This window comes from Drosophila mauritiana, chromosome 2L, assembly GCF_004382145.1.
Source record: "Drosophila mauritiana strain mau12 chromosome 2L, ASM438214v1, whole genome shotgun sequence".
Classification (NCBI taxonomy): Eukaryota; Metazoa; Arthropoda; class Insecta; order Diptera; family Drosophilidae; genus Drosophila; species Drosophila mauritiana.
The window spans coordinates 21952379-21970444 of record NC_046667.1 but is presented as its reverse complement, the minus strand read 5'-3'; the positions used below and the strand labels follow the sequence as shown (position 1 = coordinate 21970444).

General features: G+C 36.4%; 3 protein-coding genes across 3 annotated transcripts; 1 reads left to right on the top strand and 2 right to left on the bottom strand.

Moving 5' to 3' along the window:
* Nucleotides 1–651: 651 nt before the first annotated feature.
* LOC117145595 (RNA polymerase I-specific transcription initiation factor RRN3) lies at nucleotides 652–9410 on the bottom strand. The gene is made up of 6 exons (XM_033311313.1): nucleotides 9030–9410; nucleotides 8491–8972; nucleotides 6904–7395; nucleotides 6667–6842; nucleotides 1008–1257; nucleotides 652–950 (listed from the first exon to the last, which is right to left on the bottom strand). Exons 1-6 carry the CDS (start codon nucleotides 9243–9245, stop codon nucleotides 719–721), a joined length of 1848 nt encoding a protein of 615 aa, XP_033167204.1. The 5' UTR covers nucleotides 9246–9410; the 3' UTR covers nucleotides 652–718.
* A 2094-nt stretch (nucleotides 9411–11504) lies between these two features.
* Nucleotides 11505–12235, top strand: LOC117138265 (60S ribosomal protein L21). The gene is made up of 2 exons (XM_033300269.1): nucleotides 11505–11593; nucleotides 11653–12235. Exon 2 carries the CDS (start codon nucleotides 11669–11671, stop codon nucleotides 12146–12148), a length of 480 nt encoding a protein of 159 aa, XP_033156160.1. The 5' UTR covers nucleotides 11505–11593; nucleotides 11653–11668; the 3' UTR covers nucleotides 12149–12235.
* A 222-nt stretch (nucleotides 12236–12457) lies between these two features.
* LOC117138326 lies at nucleotides 12458–18052 on the bottom strand. Its single transcript, XM_033300403.1, has 3 exons — nucleotides 17987–18052; nucleotides 12919–13073; nucleotides 12458–12770 (listed from the first exon to the last, which is right to left on the bottom strand). Exons 1-3 carry the CDS (start codon nucleotides 18035–18037, stop codon nucleotides 12665–12667), a joined length of 312 nt encoding a protein of 103 aa, XP_033156294.1. The 5' UTR covers nucleotides 18038–18052; the 3' UTR covers nucleotides 12458–12664.
* Between the last annotated feature and the right edge of the window lie 14 nt (nucleotides 18053–18066).

The window sequence follows — 18066 nt, the reverse complement described above, 5'->3', positions numbered from 1 at the left end:
CTAGACAAACTAGGAGCTGGTCCCGGGTGGGACCCGGGACACAACAACATCCCGGGAAATGAGCTAGCGGACAACGTAGCCAGGAAAGGGGCAGAGAACCCTCTAATTGGGCCCGAACTATTCTTTGGTGTTGGTCACCACAGAGTACTGGGCTTACTTAAGTCAATAGAGGAAGAAAAACATCTGTTCTTCTAGGAACACCTACCAGGACTTAGGCAGTCTAAGATTCTCCTTCGTGAATATAACCATAAAAGATTCAAGACCGTAATGACACACGGGAAAAACACCGTGCGCATTTTTACCGGCCTTCTTACGGGGCACTGCCGACTTCGCAGTCATTTGCATAAGATTGGCATTGCAGACAGTGAACTCTGTCGCTTCTGCTGCATGGAGGAGGAGAGCTCTGCACATATTATATGTGACTTCATGGCGCTTTCCATCGGGAGGAGAAACAATTGCAGCCCTGAACCCCAATAAAATTCTGGCATTTATACAGTGCATTGGACTTCAGGGAGATCTTTGAGTCATGAAGGGGTAGTACAATAGATCAGAATGGGTCGCAGTACACATAGAAACCCACTTAATAATAATAATAAATATGGCTGTTACATTGAAGAACAAAATTTTGACATCCCAAACAAAACATAACTGTAACCCAGAGTAAAAACTTTATTGCATTTATAATTTCTTTTTTATAAGTAATTTCCACCAAGTATGATTATTCGTAAAATCCCGACGAAGAGCCGAAATGAAATTGTTTGTCAAATTCCTGACTTTTAGACAGATCGAAATTCTTTGGACGTTTGTCGGCTATAAGGAATTCGTCTTCCTCTAGCATTTCAGAGTCACCACGTTTTCTAGAATGCCCGTATTTGTTAGACCCATAGACATACTCATCCGTGTCATTGCTCTGGTAAGCCATATAATTGGAATCAATATACTTTTTTGATCTTGAAATGCAAAAAAAATATTATTTTAATACAGAGATTTGTAAAGGTTATACTCACAACTTAAGTACATAAGGATCGAAGGGAAAAAACGATTCAAGCGTCTCATCGGGCATGCATTTTTCATGACCGTAAACTGTAGCCAGTTTACGGCGAGCGTTGCGCTCCAAAACAGTATGACAATAGGCTAGCTGGTAAGTTCTTGTAACACCAGCAAATGCTGTGGCCACTGGGGCTAAACAATACCGCAGGGGATTTAAATGACACATAGCAAGGCGCGATAGTTGGAGGGATTGGAGGAAGAGCAAATCTGTAACAGAAATAAACAATACAAAAACATTTATTGTAGTGGAGAAAAAACCATATTTATGGAATTGTTTGATTATGTAATGTCAAAATTGTACTCAGGAGTAAGAATAATAGGCAAAAGGAACTTGGCCACAACGATTTTTAAAACTGCGACCATGAGTGACATCTAATCTTTGATTCAAGTACCATATTTTGTAATTTATCCCATAAATTTTGTTATACACTTTTTTATTTATTTATTTATTTAGAAGCGATGAATCCATGCAATGCAGTAACAGTAACATAACAGCGCAATTTACAGATAAATGATAAAATTAAACCTCGCACTAAGCATGTGCACTTTAATCAATCTGGTTTTTTTTTGCTTTTGTTCAAGATCAACCCGAACCGTCTAAGTTCAGCAACGTTTTTGTACTCGACACCGAAGATAAAAAAAAAACGTAATGATCAAACCGAAGCGAGATATTAATATACTCTACTTTCGATCGTACTGGTTGCAGATCTCTAGTTCAGACTAGCATATTTATACCCGTTACTCGTAGAGTAAAAGGGTATACTAGATTCGTTGAAAAGTAACAGGCAGAATAAAGCATTTCCGACTATATAAAGTAGATAAAAAAAAAAAAGGCTCTTTTAATCAAAGCCATTCTCGCTCCAACGTGGAGTTATGCCATCCAGGTGTGGGGAACTGCCGCCAAATCCCAGCTTAATAGGCTCCGTGTGGTCCAGTCGAGAGCTGCACGTCACGCATCTGGGCTCCCCTGGTACGTGACGAACATAGTCATCGAAAGAGATCTGAAAATTACCCTTCTTGGGGATCAGATTAATTTCAACAGCAGCCGTTATGCCGACAGGCTTATGGCCCACCCGAACCGACTAGCAACTATCCTAGCTGATCCCATCTCCCGCAGAAGACTGAAGAGGGTACACCCCAGCGATATAACTATAAAAGTTAGAAGGTTAGGAGATTCAGCGTACAGATTCTAGAGCGTTAGCGCGGCTGTAACGATGTTTAGAATAACTTAAATGGGCTTTTATGTGCCTCAGCTGTTCAGAGTTATTTATATGCAAGGCTTCCAGTGCTACGAGTGAAATGGACCTTAGGTCTTTTTTCACAAGAGGCACTCAGCGAGGATACAGAAGAGTACGAGGACCTGGCGTGGTTAAAAGGGACTTTTCAGTCTTTATAAGTTATCTTGTGACAGGAGTGGTGTTTGCAAAGGTGGTTCTGGGAAGAGATGAGGAACGCTATACGATTTTTTTCGAGCTAACTCAAGAGGTGGCTCCAGGCTCTTTCGAATTTTTGTGAGCGAGAGAGCGGAGAGCTCTACAGCCAGCAGCTCTCTTTTACGCATGCATTGAAAATTTGAAAAAATATACCCTTTAATTTAGATCTATAATTTAAATCTATATTATTTTTTTATCCATTGGCACCATTTACAAACTTCTTTTTTTTTCATTTCCTTAACGTTATTATTGTTTGAATATAGCTTAGAAATAGTAATAGCCGAATCTATGTACATAATATCACATAATAAATTTCAAAACTAACTGCACAATTGTGATTAAAGTATACAGCTAGCGACGTGTACAAAATTAGAGTAGACATGTAGACATCGATTCGTAGGTGCTTATGACCGCACGTCGTGTCATAAGAAATCAATTTTGCATTAAACAGGCACATATTTTTATTTATTTTATAGATATTCACTATTAAATATGTAGGCTTGTATTACTTTTATGAAATATATTTTGTAATATGTATTTTCTTTTTTTTTTTTTGGAATTTGTATGTTTTAAATTACAAAAGTAATAACAATTCCGGATCGCAACTTAATTTTATTTATAAGTTGAAGTATTGATGAATATATTAATGCTTTAAAAGGTACTGCCCACAGTACCCTGCTGAAGTTTTTCAAAGAAAATGGCCAAAACAAATATGTTTACAAACAAAATTCGTTTCTTGAATCAAAATAGATTTCGGCCCGAAAATCGTCTTCTAGCGCAATTACGCACACATACTGTTGGAAGGATCAAATTAAAAGACGTCTACGTTGGCTGAGTTATAATTTTAAACTGAATATATTGTGTATAAGCCCTAGCTTAAATAGCTAAAATGAGAATTGTAAAACTACTTATCTACAGCCAAACTCGTCGCCGGGCAATCTAGTGACTCCAGTGTGGGAGTTCTATGAATAGCACTTATCTCTAAAATATGCTACAACCGCTCACAGGAGGTTCAATTAAGTGTTTCCAAGTGTACGCATAATTTGGTGTTACAGACTGCAATTGTTATTTTTAATCTACGGTGTGAGGCAAACAATGTTATCTTGTATATAATTTCATGTTCATGTGTGAACACATACACTCTTTTTCGTTTTAAACGAGCTGAGTGAGAACAATTTAGGCCATCACTAAAAAAGTAGCTGCATAGTGGAAAACCAATGTGTGGCCGTTACGCATCTTGTTATTCTAATAGTCTTTGCTATAACTCACAAACTAATTAATGACAGCTGACAAATTTATTCAGGTGCTTTTTAGAGGTTAAGGCTTGTTAAAATTATATGGAGTTAGTTCTAGTAGCGCCACTTATATGTCAGGCCTGGGACTTATCAATTGACCTGATTACTAATAATGACCTAATAACTTGCCTCGTTTATACAACTTCGGTCTAAACAATGGGACCCACATCCACATGTTCTGAACGAGGGAGTGGAATTGCCTTTGTAGCGTATATACCTTTATTTAAAATGTACCGAGGTGCAGCTGCAGGCTGTGCAAGCTGGAAACCGAAGTTATGGTATGACTAGTTCTTTGAGTTTCAGTAGACGAGGCAAGTCGTAATGCACCTCGCACGAAGGTCATTAACATTTCTGCTTCTGCTAAGAGAAACCGAAATAAATAATGGGTCGAGTTAGATAAAAATAGTGCTAGATGTTGTTTAATCTAAAAGATAATTCTTTTTTGCTGTACATTAAATTTTCATTTTGGGTATTTATTTCTTCATTAATAGCAAAAATATAAATTTTATACCCGTTATTAATAGAGTAAAAGAGATTCGTGTAAAAGTATATAACAGTGTGAGGAGTTTTTAAAACTCCCCACAAATCTGGATGCATGGGAGCGGCCTTTGCAACAGCGAAGACGGCTGTGATGCAACAAGAGTCAAGGGCGGTCAGGTCAAACCGTAATTAGTGGACCTTCGACCCCGGCAAAACGGAGAAGCCGTGAAATAACGGTAACGCGCTGGACCTTGGACTCGAGCAGGCCAAGGGAACGGAGATCGAACGGTAACGGTGCGGACCTTGGACATGCTCAAAGAGGACGCACCTTGAACTAACGGTACATTAGTTGGACCTTGTACCCAAGCGGGCCTAGCGCAAAAGGGGAAATAACGGGATCTCTGCAGCCTATAAAGGGACGGCGCAAGAGCAGCTCGAGGCAGTCAGCCACAACAGGATAGTCGAGGAGAGTACCGGCGCGAGTCGCGCGGTCAGGAACCCAAAGGAAGCAGATCTTTGTTCTTCTAAAAATGGTAACCTGATCCCATAAACTTCCTAACTTACCATCAATAATCCTCAAACCCCGTGCAAATCCTCCCCATCAATACATCTAAACGCATGGTCGCATCGCTGAAATCAGCCAATAAAAATCGCAATAAGAAATATAAAACAAACAAAAACATTCCATTCCATTCCTAATTTTACCAATTCATTGGCCCCATTAAACTATTTTAATGCTAAATATAATTCAATGGAACATTAAATGTTATAGGAACAATTACTCCCAATTCCAAATACTAATTAAGAAGTTCAGACCACACATCATAGCCCTTTAGGAAACCAACATATCCCACACATTTTTCCTCCCTATCCCCATAAACATTAAAATGAACTGCAGCTTCTGTTCGAATTCATTCCGTGGCACAGCTTTTGAAATGAGCAAATCTATCTCCCACACACAACATCAATTTCGATCAATTCAAAAATTAACTTTACCTTAATATCTTCCTACATCTTACATAACCATTAATTCCACATTACCAACCTCCAAACCGTACTTTCCTGAAATCATTTAAAGCCAAATTTATATATTTCTCACAACACGTTCTCGCATATAGATCTTTCGCTTGTCTCTGCCGAATTAACCCCTAAAACTAAATGGGAAGTGATCGACCATCTTAATTGGTAGACCACTTTCCAATCCTTATTTCAATGTTCCCTAACTCTTCCCCACCAACCTTCATTGCCAAATCCTCTTTCAACCTTAAGAAAACAAACTGGCAATAAGATATCACACTTCAACTCAAATACCCAACTAACAGTAAGTCAACAAAGAAGCTGCAGCCATTAAAAAAATACAAGGCTATTAATACAAGATGGAACCGGGAACTTTCTTTACTAAAAAAATAAAAATAAAACAATAAATGGAAAATCCTTAAAAGAAGCATAAACACAAAAAACATATTAATGTTTAAAAAGGCCAACGCGAAGTATCGAAGAGCAATTAAAGAAGCTAAGAGAACGACTATCCACAAATTCACCTCCCAAATCGGACTCCACGAGAGGGTGGGCAAACATCTATTAAACGTCTATGCGGCCATTATCCCGGCAAGCATATACACGCCACACACAACCCTCATACGCAAACAACTACCACTACCTCTTGGAAAATAGCAATCACTTTTGGTAACCTATAGTTATAGTAATTTCCTCAGCATCTTCAGAACAAAGAAGCTGATCTTAAACACTTCATCAAACTACACGGCCTGCCAGCAGTCTGACAAATAAAAAATGACGTCTCTTTCATAGAACTTATATCCGGCCTCAATTCACTATTCTAGAACCTCACCCATATTCTGGAACCCATGCCTGGCTAAAGTGCTAGATAAAACTATACATATAGCTATACGTTTGTGGTGGTTTTATATTATATGTAGTCCAGTTATCAAGAAGATCCCTCTCTCTAAAGCGCATCCTCTCTATAATATCATTGGACTTTTCCAAAGCATTCGACAAAAGTATACACTCCCTTATCCACCAACTCCTAGAATGGAAATGAGGTCCCCGTATCATTAATTCCGTTTTAAATTTCATGACAAACAGAAAGATCATAGTTAAAAACACAACCAATTTATCTAACAGCTTTCCTCTCAAATACGGCATCCTGCCAAGTTCACTAATCTGTCATAATATTTCTAATCGCCTATATTTCTCTTAAAGCTACTCTACTCTACTCTCTTCTCTAAAGACGAGTAAGACCGCAATTCTTTATTTAGTTAATTTAAAAAAGGGATGGTGCCTCGCTCACAATTTTTAAATTTTGAATAGAAAAGGACTAGTGCAAATAGGACATTCATTGAGTGCTTAAGGTATGTAGAAGTTAAATACAAAAAAATGTTTAAGCTTACCTTTTGAACTGGCCGTCAAATCTCTTGCGCGAAATGCTATTAAATAAAACACAGCTTGGCAAACAGAATAGAAAACCAAATTGGCTTTCAGAGAGCAGTTCTGCTTATATGCATCCGAGTCATCTATGTATGCATGAGCCCACTTTGTCAACTCTTTTAGGTAGAAAATAACAGTGCTAAAAAAATGTAAATTTTACTTTAGTAGTCCTGTCTAGCGATTATTTTACACTTCCTTACCTAAGTGGCAAAAATCTTGCGCGAGATAAAAAGCTAGCCATGTATCCCACCGCAGCATGACGAATTACGGCGGATACATTCGGATTTTGGACTTTCGTCCATAAGGAATCAAGAAAAGCTTCGGAATATACCGACCGCAGACTAGTTGCATAAAATAGGATGAATTGCACATGATGCGTGTTGTGGCTGGGCAATAACACTTCGTCGAACAAATAAAGTAACATCTTAAACAATCGGTTGGCAGTCCTTCGTTGTTGTTCGCTACTATTTTCATTAAGGCGACATTTGCCATCAAAAAACTTATAAAGCAAGAAAAGGCATACATCCAAGGTTTTGCCAACAGGATGACTCACAGATTTTTCTGATTTGGATACATTTTCGGCGAATACATCGTCGATTTCAAACAAAGTGTCCGCTTCCACTTTTTCTTCCTCATCATTCATTTCTAATTCAATTTCATCTTTTGGAGCATTAACGTCTAATAATAAAATCCTGAAATACACAAAAGAAGTCCGCACATATTATTCTATCAGAGATGTCCATAGCATTTTTAAATAAAAAAAACCGAGAAAAGCCTTTTCTTTGCTATTTAAACTTTTCCGGTTCCTTTTTTGTTGTTAAAATATGCATTCATCGAAATTATTCACAAAAAAAATTTGAAAATTTAGTGAATAAGCTAGGATGTTCCAGAGTCGAAAAGTAGGATCCCTGTTCAACATCTCATAAGAAATTAAATTCGTTCGACGGTTCGACATGAATACAATCATTACTGAGTCAAGTCTATAATAAGTTTACATTCTGATCCATCAAAGCGCACAAAAAAAGTTATCATAATAACTTTTGTGATGAAAAACGCAAAAAAATACGTATTATCTCTATTATATATCTTGATAAGTATATATTTCCAACCGTGTCTACTACGTAACTACGTAATTTTTACCATTTTTCTATATGTTAGATATGTTATATGATAGAAATTCACAAGACCCTAAAATAAAGTTTTCTTTCAAATTTACAAACATCCAACAACATTTCATTACAATTTCCCCAAAATCTTATTTAGAGAATATATTTTGAACAGAGATCGGAATTTAACTAATGAGGTGTCAATCAATATTTCTTCTAAAGTTCTACATTTTTGCACTTCCTCCGCTTTATCCTTTTAGCTATATAAGTTGTATAAGTTGACGTATGCATTTTTTGGCATATTGCCCGTCGTAGTCTGGCATCAACAGCAGATTATCAATGCTTCTTTTATCGTTAATAATAGATATCAAACATTCACGAATCAGATACAAAAAACACTTTATGTGAAATAATTGAAATATATGTTTGTGCACTCTAATTCACCGTGAGTGTTTTGGAAGCTCACATAGATATAAAAGAAAGAAATTCGTTTACATCATTTTTTTTTTCGTAATTGACGTCTTTGATAAATTCCCGGAAATTAAAATCCGTGCAAATTTTTGGAAGCGGAAATTGGAAGAGTTCCCCAACCATTTTGACATAAAAACAACAAGAACTGAGTGTTGGTAAAGTATAAATTAGTGAGCGTTATATAAATAAATATATTAGTAGAGTACTTACTTTTGCAAAACTAGTTGAAAAACAAGTTCTTCGAAAATTGGCTTGTACTCTAATAACCAAAGCACGTTATACAGATACCCTGCCGTCACATGGTACGGCTTTTTGAAATAGGGGAATTTGGCGGATATGGCATCTATAATAATATCGAATGCCATTGGCACGGCAGTTAAGATACGATCCAGTACTTTATGGATGGGTTTTAACTCATTTCGCGCGTGCTCCGAAGGGCATCCGTGGACCCAATCGGATTCATCCATATCTCCAGGAATCCAGTGGACAATTAGTTTAGACACTCCAATCGGTAAATATCTATTGTGGGTCACCATTAGTTCGATACAAAATTCAGTATAAGCTTCGATTATCTCTGAACTTCTTTTCTTCCAGTTAAGGGACAGTAACGCCTCGACAACGGTTACAAATTCTGGGGTCAAATTATGAACAATTCGTTTAGCATCTTTTATGATTATCACAACCTCATCATCCTTTAAAATAGAAATCGAACGTAAACAATAATCAACAATTATGTAAATTTCACTTACGCTCAGTTCTGCTTCCCTGAGGAAGTATGTGAACTCCTTGACCAGATGGAAATTTCGTTCTTCTAGGGCAACGCGCACTGATTCTGCGAGCCCCTTCTCTTTGGGTGTGGAAAATCGAACTTTGTTGATGGCCACGGCATTTGCCTGATTTCGTTTTACGCCAGAAAACGTCTTTAAAATGGAAGTCACATCCGTCTTATTCGTGTAGAAGGACATATTAAATTAATAATAGCTTTATTCCTTATTGGACTTAATATTCGAAAGGATAATCCACATTGACGTTAAATGCGTAAAAAAAGGTTCTTAATAATGCATTTTTTTCCAAAGAGAATTTCATTTTTATTATTAAAAAACAAATCCGTATGAATTTTACTTGAAAATATACACGTTGTTTTGCGTTCCAATAATCAGTGTGGCCAAGGAATTTCGATAAATTCTTCCGAACGCCATCAGTAAATGCACTTTCTTTACTTTTTCTTTTTAATGTAAAACATTGTAAATGAAAATACTCGTTTTATTTAACTAATATACTTGCCCTTCAATTCTGTTTTCCAAGCCGAAGTTAAAAAATAGTTTTAAATAATCTTAAATTTAATATGCATACGATTTTAACATTTTCATCATTTTGACACATAGTTATTTTTATTAGGGAGGGATTAAGAGAGACATTAATATTGTTGCTTGTTTTGTATTAAAAAGCGTTCTGTCTTTGATGGTGGAACAATATTTTGCCTCCCCGTTTAATCATTTTAAGTTGTTAACGATACAGTATATATATAGTGTTTTTACATTTTCCGAAACATCGATTCGGATTATTTGCACTATTCGAAGAACCAGAAGAAGTGCTAGAATACATTTCTGTATTGGTGGCGAAAGCGAGGCAAATCGATGGAAAGCTTCGTCGGCCATGTAGTGATAAAGTGAAGATGATCAAAGTAAGATACAAAATGTACAATATTATAAGATATATTTAATATGCAACGGTTGAGACCAATCTCACTGATTTTTAATTTTCATTTGTGACCAGTTATACCAGTTTAAGAAGACGCATATAATAATAAATCCAATTGATTTCAGTTATAAGATATATTTAATATGCAACGGTTGAGACCAATCTCACTGATTTTTAATTTTCATTTGTGACCAGTTATACCAGTTTAAGAAGACGCATATAATAATAAATCCAATTGATTTCAGTTTGTAATTTTATTGTTTGTTTGCGGGTGCGGATGTCGCCGATATAGATACATAGATTTCATATTAAAGTATAACGTTATGGTTAGATGTGAACAGTGTGGGATGTATATGCTGTTAAATATTTTTAAGAGAGGCTTTTACATAATTAGTTATTCGGCATGTATATTACGATTTCGAATTTCGAATTCGTAAGAATTTTTCGATTTGTAAAACGGACGAAATGACAGGTAGAACTGAAAAGTAAATGCATTTATTCATATCAATTCAGATTATATAAGGTCAGGGAATAAATAGTTACTCAGTGGTCTATTGATCTTTATCCTCATCATTGCAAGAACATTCTGCCACTTAGTTATATTATAATCAAAGAATTTCTGACCCCATCTCAGATTTGACAAGATTTTACGACGTCAAAACTTTTCGGCTATGCAGCCACACTGTTGATGAAACGAAACGGGCAGGTAAATAAATGCTTATAAAATGAAGAAAATGAATTTATTAATTAATTAAAAGTATTGGTTGTAAATAATGGTAATTAGTTTAATTAGTTAATTGGCTAAAGTGCAGCAAAAAAAATAATTGCGAACATTGTAATTAAAACTATGAATTATGCGGCAGCTGTATTGTCTATAAAAAGCTGAAACAGCTGTTTACCGCTTAATGCATACAGAGAAATACTCCAATAGTAAAACGATAGAAAAAAATTTAGAAAACCAGAGCACCTAAAAACGAATTTAAAAAGATTTTGGCCAAATCGAGTTCGATAAAAATTACGATTACCAGATTGTTCTTAAAAGGAAGCAAATTAATACTGATTAAATCCCACGATAGTAAACACTTAAGCAGAACGGTTCTTTTATTTCGCCCCACTTGCATAAAGCCCGCAGCACTGTGAAAACAACTAACAAAATATAAAAGTACTATATTTGCCAGGACTATATCTTTCTTAAGGTTATAATTATCTTCAAAATTGTATCAATAAATTCGCTCAAATCAGCAAATTAATCCCGAGCGCATACCATATTAACGTCTCCGAATCGGACACAGCTGCTCTCAGCGATTATTAGTATCTAGATTAGTAACTATAATGTATAGTGTTTTTATATTATATAAAAATTTAACTAAATCGTTATTAATTTCAAATTTTCAGACTTGGGATTGGGGCTTAGCAAAGAAAATCCTATTGTTTAAAACATTCATCAAATTTTGCTACTCAATAAAGATTGAGCTTCATGTGTAATTTAGTGTGGACGGTACGTTATATTTATTTTCTAAACTCTTAATTGCTATGAGTGGCAACGCTATTCAAGTAGCCATCTTTCTTTCTTTTCCCAACTATACGACCGCGTGGACGTCAGTTCGAAGAGGTTTGGTCAATATTTCTTAATTATGAATTGAAAAAATCTAATAAGACTCTTTATTACAGGGGATTATAAATCAAAATGACTAACTCAAAGGGCTATCGTCGCGGCACGCGGGACATGTTTTCCCGTCCCTTCCGAAAGCATGGAGTTATTCCGTTGTCCACATACATGCGGGTTTTCAAGATCGGCGACATCGTTGATATTAAGGGGCATGGTGCTGTACAGAAGGGCTTGCCCTATAAGGCATATCATGGCAAAACCGGGCGCATATTCAATGTGACTCAGCACGCCGTTGGTGTAATAGTAAACAAACGCGTAAGAGGTAAAATCCTTGCTAAGCGTGTCAATGTGCGCATTGAGCACATCCACCACTCCAAGTGCCGCGAAGACTTTTTGCGCCGCGTGAAGGAAAATGAGCGATTGCTGAAGGAGGCGAAGGAAAAGGGACAATGGGTCAGTCTGAAGCGCCAGCCGGAACAGCCGAAGAAGGCGCACTTTGTTAAGAAACTTGAGGAACCGATTGCTCTGGCCCCGATTCCATACGAATTCATTGCCTAAAGGGATTTTATTGTTTGGAAATTGTACGGAATGAAATAATATTTGATATAATTTCAGTAAACAAAAAAAATGTGCCCAACATAAACAGACTTTGTAATTTTCATTTTGCATTTTAGTTGGTCGGTATCCAACTAAAGTTTTGATTTGCGAGAACTCGGAAATCGAGCCGATTACGTCTCCTTAGTATTGAAAGGTTTTTATGTTCAAAGTCATTTGACCACCATTTTAAGTAAAATGTCCTCAAATTGTTGATTTTAAAGGTACAATTAAAGCTTATACTCTTTATTTATAAACATTTATTTACTCAAGCTACCGTAGGTCACAGCTTGTTTCGGGCAGTTGAGAAATTGCTGCTAGACTAAGAAAGATAAAAGCAAATCCGTCATTAAGGCTGTCAAATTTTTGATTACATGTCTGCGGACTGCTGGCGTAATTTCTAAATGCGTGACGGCATTTCCAGACGACAAGTGCTGCTGTGTGTTTGGGCTTTTCTACATTTTGGATCAGGCTCTTCTTTCAGTGCCACATACATACGCCAACCATATCGAGATCTCCGTCACGCTCTCCCATGGGTTTCAAGTGCTTGTTTTGAAGCTCTGTAGTTGGTCGCCATCCATCAAAACTAAAAATGTTTAATTTGCGTGCGTTAGCAAAAATAACGTCGTCTCAAATCGAAATTTGATGATCAGCTATTTCATTAGTTTATGAAAGAATCTTTTCGTAATACTCCAGCTTTAAAATTTATAGCATGTAATACAATTAATTCTTACTGTTCCTGGACTATTTTCGTCCTCGATCCTGATGCTAATTTTGGAGCCAATAGCTTTCGGTTTTCTAAGCTCCTCGTGGTCGTTGATGTACAGATACGGTCCAAACGGGCCGTTGATAATATATTGCAACTGGGTTGGGCTTCCAAATACCATTTCTGCAATAACCCGCATAGTTTAAAGGTCATTTCATTCATGGCATTTCGTTGGTTTCTCGGAATCTTTATATTGAAGTGTAATCAAGCTCTGAAAGTCATATTATTTATGTATTCCAAACATTTTGGAAATAAATGGACAATTTATTAAATATAAATATACTCCACACAAATGTATGCGACATGGAAATAAGCTCATTATTTTGTTTTTATAAACGTTACTCGTAAAGTAAAAGGGTTTCTTGAGTCGTTAAAAAGTATGTAACAGGTACAAAGAAACGTTTCCGACCATATTAGGTATATAAATTCCTGATCTATTCGATCTCAGCAACTATAAAAGCTAGAAGGTTGAGCCATATCACCAGGCCCACTGTAACGCCTATAAACCACCCAAAACTGCCACGCCCTCACTTTCGAAAACTGTTTTAATATTTTTTATTAGATTTGTAAATTTCTATCGATTAGACAAAAAAACCTGGACCCCAACACACCGCCCAAAGCCTGTCACGTTCATACCATTAAAAACATATTGATATTTTTTCATATTATTATTAGGCTTGTAAGTTTCTTTCGATTTGATAAAATACTTTTTGTCTGTTTGTAATTGTTGCCAATAAGTTTATCTAGGTTCTGCTCTATCATGATCAGGTCATCGTGATCTAAAGTATTCGCGTTGTACTTATAACCTGACCCTAACCCATTTAAGGAGATCGGTTTTCGGCTTTTAGGAAATGACGTAATTGTTTGGGATAGAAGGGAATATCTCATGGTGGAGGATGGCGTCAATTGACTACCTTAAGGCTATTTATGGTATGTTCATGTAAAATTTCTTAAGCGGTTTGGACTTGGTTAAGGTATAATTAACGTGGGCGTGTGAGCTTGAGATATCGCGTTATTTCTAAAAGTGTTTTACCTGATGGGTAACAAATCCCTTCAGTACCAAAATTGCTAGCAAGAATTTTGCTCGCGAGTGTTCGAAAAAAACAAAAGCAGATCTCCACAGGCTTCTAGCATAGTTTCGAACACAGAAGTCAAGCCGAATTCTGCCGTGTCTCTGCCGCGCTGCCTATGCTCGCAGTTCAAATTTGTTGTTTTTTTTCGAAGTAGTACAGAGCACTGACATAAAATGATAGTGAGAGGAGACAAAATCAGAGTAATGAAAAAACAAGAGAGAATGCTATAGCCGAGTTTCCCGACTATTAGGTACCCGTTACTCAGCCAGTGTGAATGCGAACGCGAAATTACATTATGTTTCTGGGATATCGATAGAAATTGGGACATAAAACGAGTAAAAAGGTAAAAATTGTTCAAAAGTGTGGGCGTGGCAGCTTTTAGAGTATGCGTAAGAATGGGCGTGGCAACATGGGTCAACTTGCGCTGCGTCTATATCTATAGAATATGTATGCTGAATCTCAATTTTATATCTGTTATAGTTCCTGTGATCTCGACGTTCATATGGGCGGACAGACCGACGGACAGGGCCAGATCGACTCGGCTATTGATCCTGATAAAGAATATATATACTTTATGGTCGGAAACGCTTCCTTCTGCGTGTCACATACTTTTGAACGAATATAGTATACCCTTTTACTCTACGATTAACTAGGTATAGACCTCTAAATGACGCTATAAAACTTTGTGGGATATGTATAAATTTTTAAGTTTATATATTGGATATTGGATCTGTTAATTTAATATTATGAATGAAATATATAATAAAAATATATAATAATATTCTTCACGCAAAGTTCAAGCATAATAGTAAGCATAATATAATAAGTAAAAATTAAACTTTTCAATGACTTCACGCAAAGTACAAGCACCTTTAAAAACAACACTCTGGCACTCTTCGTAACCACCAAACGCTAAGAGTTACGCAAAGTTAAGCATAAAGAAAAAAAATGTTGGCCACAGTGAAGACGTGAAGGCTCTAAACGAAAATGGATTCTCGCTTTTGGCCAACGATAAAATAATAATAAATTCGGAAAATCAACGGACAGGTCCATGAAATTTAAAGTCGCCACCTATACATTTGGGAGAAGAACTCAAAGAAATTTGACAGGCGACTCACATGAAACAGACACATTGAAACTAAGAAAACACTCCTAATGATAAGGGCTAATGGCCCTTAACCCAGGTCAGGGTTTCAGGGATTCAAATCAAACCAGCTTACAACGTAGCGATTATTCAGGTTAACTTATTTAAAATTCAGCACGCTTATTGTTAGTCGACTTATAGAGAAGATTTAATAAATAAAAGCAGGGACCGAAATTATATATTTTCAGAAAGTGGAGACAAAATTGGACAATACAGTATTAGGCTGCGCCGTGTTACTGCCGTCGGCATTACTCTTAGCGACGAATGTATTTCATATGCTAAGGACATATGTATTAAAAGTATAAGTATTAAAAGCATTAAAGAGCATTTGAAATGTTAAAATAGCGTTATTCCAAAGACTCTAGAATATTCTAGTTATTCAAGTGTCTTTGGTTATTCAGTGCAAAAGTTCTGAAGCTTTCCGATCAGTTGAGACAGAGATTCATACCGATGCATCCAAGTATGGATTAAAACCAGTTTTACTTTAGAAAGATTTCGGGGATAAGTTGTGACACCCAGTGTTCTACAATGTACTTACAGGAAGTCCATTACGTAAAAGCAAACAGATCAGGGTCGAAAATGAAACAAAATTGCTTTGCTTTGGCCGACATGCGAAAGGCTCAATGTAGTGAACGACGTTCTGAATCAAGATCCCAACAAAGAGCTAGGTTTTAAAGGTGAGAATTCTAAGCTCGGAAGGAGGTTCAACCAATCCGAAAAGTACCTAGGTTTCAGAATTCAAACTATTAACTGTTTTAAATATGCCTACTTAATTCAAGACTGTTTGATATCTAAGTAAGATAATGAGAGAAATAAAACTGAAAGCAAGAAACATTTTATGCCAAAGAAAAGGTAGATAAACGACATGGTCATTATCTGAGGGCCGTAAAATGTTAAAAGAGTGGAAGAAGGCATGTATAACACACGCACACAAACAGAAAAATTAAACCAAATGCAAATAGTTGTTATGTCGGCGTATTAGTGTCCTCGCCTTCAAAAAGAACTTGGGCCAAGGCATACGATGTTCAGGATGTAAACGGTATGCTTGGTGTATGGTAAACGGTGCTACAGTCGTGATGTTTTGATTTTATTTTCTTACGACCTTTCTGTTGAAATGCTCGACACCGATATATATATATATATATATGTATATATATATACATTCTTTTTGCTTAATGCTAGCTTATAAGTTGGACCGAATATAATTCTTACATCTACCGTAAACTATACTACTACATGGTACATTGGCCCTTTTGAGTATCCATTCTAACACAACTCGGCCGTCCTGACCACCATATCCCCTGAACATGGTTTACATTGCTTGTTTGTAGTTGTATAATGATTTTTTTCTGATGCTTTCATACTATATCTATTTGATTGATTTTTATTATCAGTGTTCGTTTTTGTGTGTTCGTTTTTATTTCTTGTTGCCTATCCAATGTTTAATATTTTTAATGTTCCAGCCATCTTGGTACGGGTTACGGGATACCTGAAAACCTTCTACGCCCTTTAACGAGAGTCTGTAGTATCTTTATACTTTTGAAATCACGTATGGAGCTTTGCATTTTGGAATACATTTTTAAATTTCTATCTTCTTCAGTATTATCTAACGCCTTTAGCTTTTCTTTTAATTCGTCTACTATTTGTCCTCTTTGCTCTAAACCAAACAGCATTTTGCTTGGAGTTTGCTTGATACTGCGGTGTTGTGTATTATTTAATACGTGCTCAACTTTATCTATTACTGTGTCCCAATATATACCATTCTCCGGTTCTACCAATTTCGCTATCATTGGACCCAGACTTCTGTTGACGCACTTCTGTTGACTCTTTCAACATGTCCGTTCGCATCTAGTCGCAACCTTTATATGGTTAACATCGAACTCTAACAAGAAATCCTCAAACTCTTCGGATGTAAAACAACTTCCCCTATCTGAAATTAAGCTCTTAGGCTTCCTGTATGCTCTAAAATAGTCCTGCAGAGCTGTAATGACCTCCCTTGTATTAGTGGTCTTTGTAGCATATAAACGAACGAACTTTGTAAAACCGCCGATGACAATGACTTCGTTATCCCTTCTCAGATCTTCGCAAATGTTGTTTACGAACCTTTGAAACACCGCCGCCGCAGTTTTTAGGCCCATTGCATTCTGAGAAACTCAAATTGATTTTTTATAAACATATACATGAAAATAACCATTTCATAAATCAAGCTTCGAAAAGACTTTCTTATTGACTAGCTTGTCTAAGAGGTCATCGATAATCGGTATCGGATAATTGTCTTTAATTAACACCCTGTTTAGTTTCCTGAAGTCCTGTTTTGTTTTTGACAAAAACGATTGGTAAAGCATAATCAGATTCGCTAGGTTGTATAAATTCCATTTTAAATATTCATCTAGCAATTTTTGTAATTTTTCTTTCTCTGAGTATGCGAGTCTTTCTGTGGCGCAGCTAAATGGTTTTAAGGTGTCTAAGTAAGTAATTGCGTTAAATAATTTCTTTTAATTGATAGTTTATGGCTTGGTTATCTTTTGCGCCGCATGTAATTCATTTTCCCCCTCCCTTCGTAGTCGATGTTGAAGATTTCTCTAATGGTTTCATAACTGGACGAAACTGCAGCATACAATTTTTGATTAATTGCGAAATCCTTTGTTACACTGCCTAGAGTATCACTGTATCGATAATCGTTCTACTAACCGATTCACTGATCCACTAACTGTTTCATTAAATGTTTCACTCACTGTTTCGTTAACTTTTTCACTATCAATAGAACTGACTGTTTCACTCTTTGCTTTTCTATCTCATTCACTATTAAATGGTTTTACCGCAATCCGTCCCAAAGTATCTGGATCCAGTTTCAATTGGCACGCTTCCATGAAATCTCGTCTGAGAACTACATTATGTC

Bases quoted from the DNA above. Each gene is read 5' to 3' on its own strand.
- LOC117145595 (XM_033311313.1), bottom strand. From the start codon at position 9,245: ATGTCCTTCTACACGAATAAGACGGATGTGACTTCCATTTTAAAGACG. The intron at 1,258-6,666 runs GTAAGCTTAAAC...TTTCTGTTACAG, and splicing joins TTTGACGGCCAGTTCAAAAG to ATTTGCTCTTCCTCCAATCC. The intron at 951-1,007 runs GTGAGTATAACC...TTGCATTTCAAG, and splicing joins GATCCTTATGTACTTAAGTT to ATCAAAAAAGTATATTGATT.
- LOC117138265 (XM_033300269.1), top strand. From the start codon at position 11,669: ATGACTAACTCAAAGGGCTATCGTCGCGGCACGCGGGACATGTTTTCC.
- LOC117138326 (XM_033300403.1), bottom strand. From the start codon at position 18,037: ATGGAAGCGTGCCAATTGAAACTGGATCCAGATACTTTGGGACGGATT. The intron at 13,074-17,986 runs GTAAAACCATTT...GGGTTATTGCAG, and splicing joins ATACTTTGGGACGGATTGCG to AAATGGTATTTGGAAGCCCA. The intron at 12,771-12,918 runs GTAAGAATTAAT...AAACATTTTTAG, and splicing joins ACGAAAATAGTCCAGGAACA to TTTTGATGGATGGCGACCAA.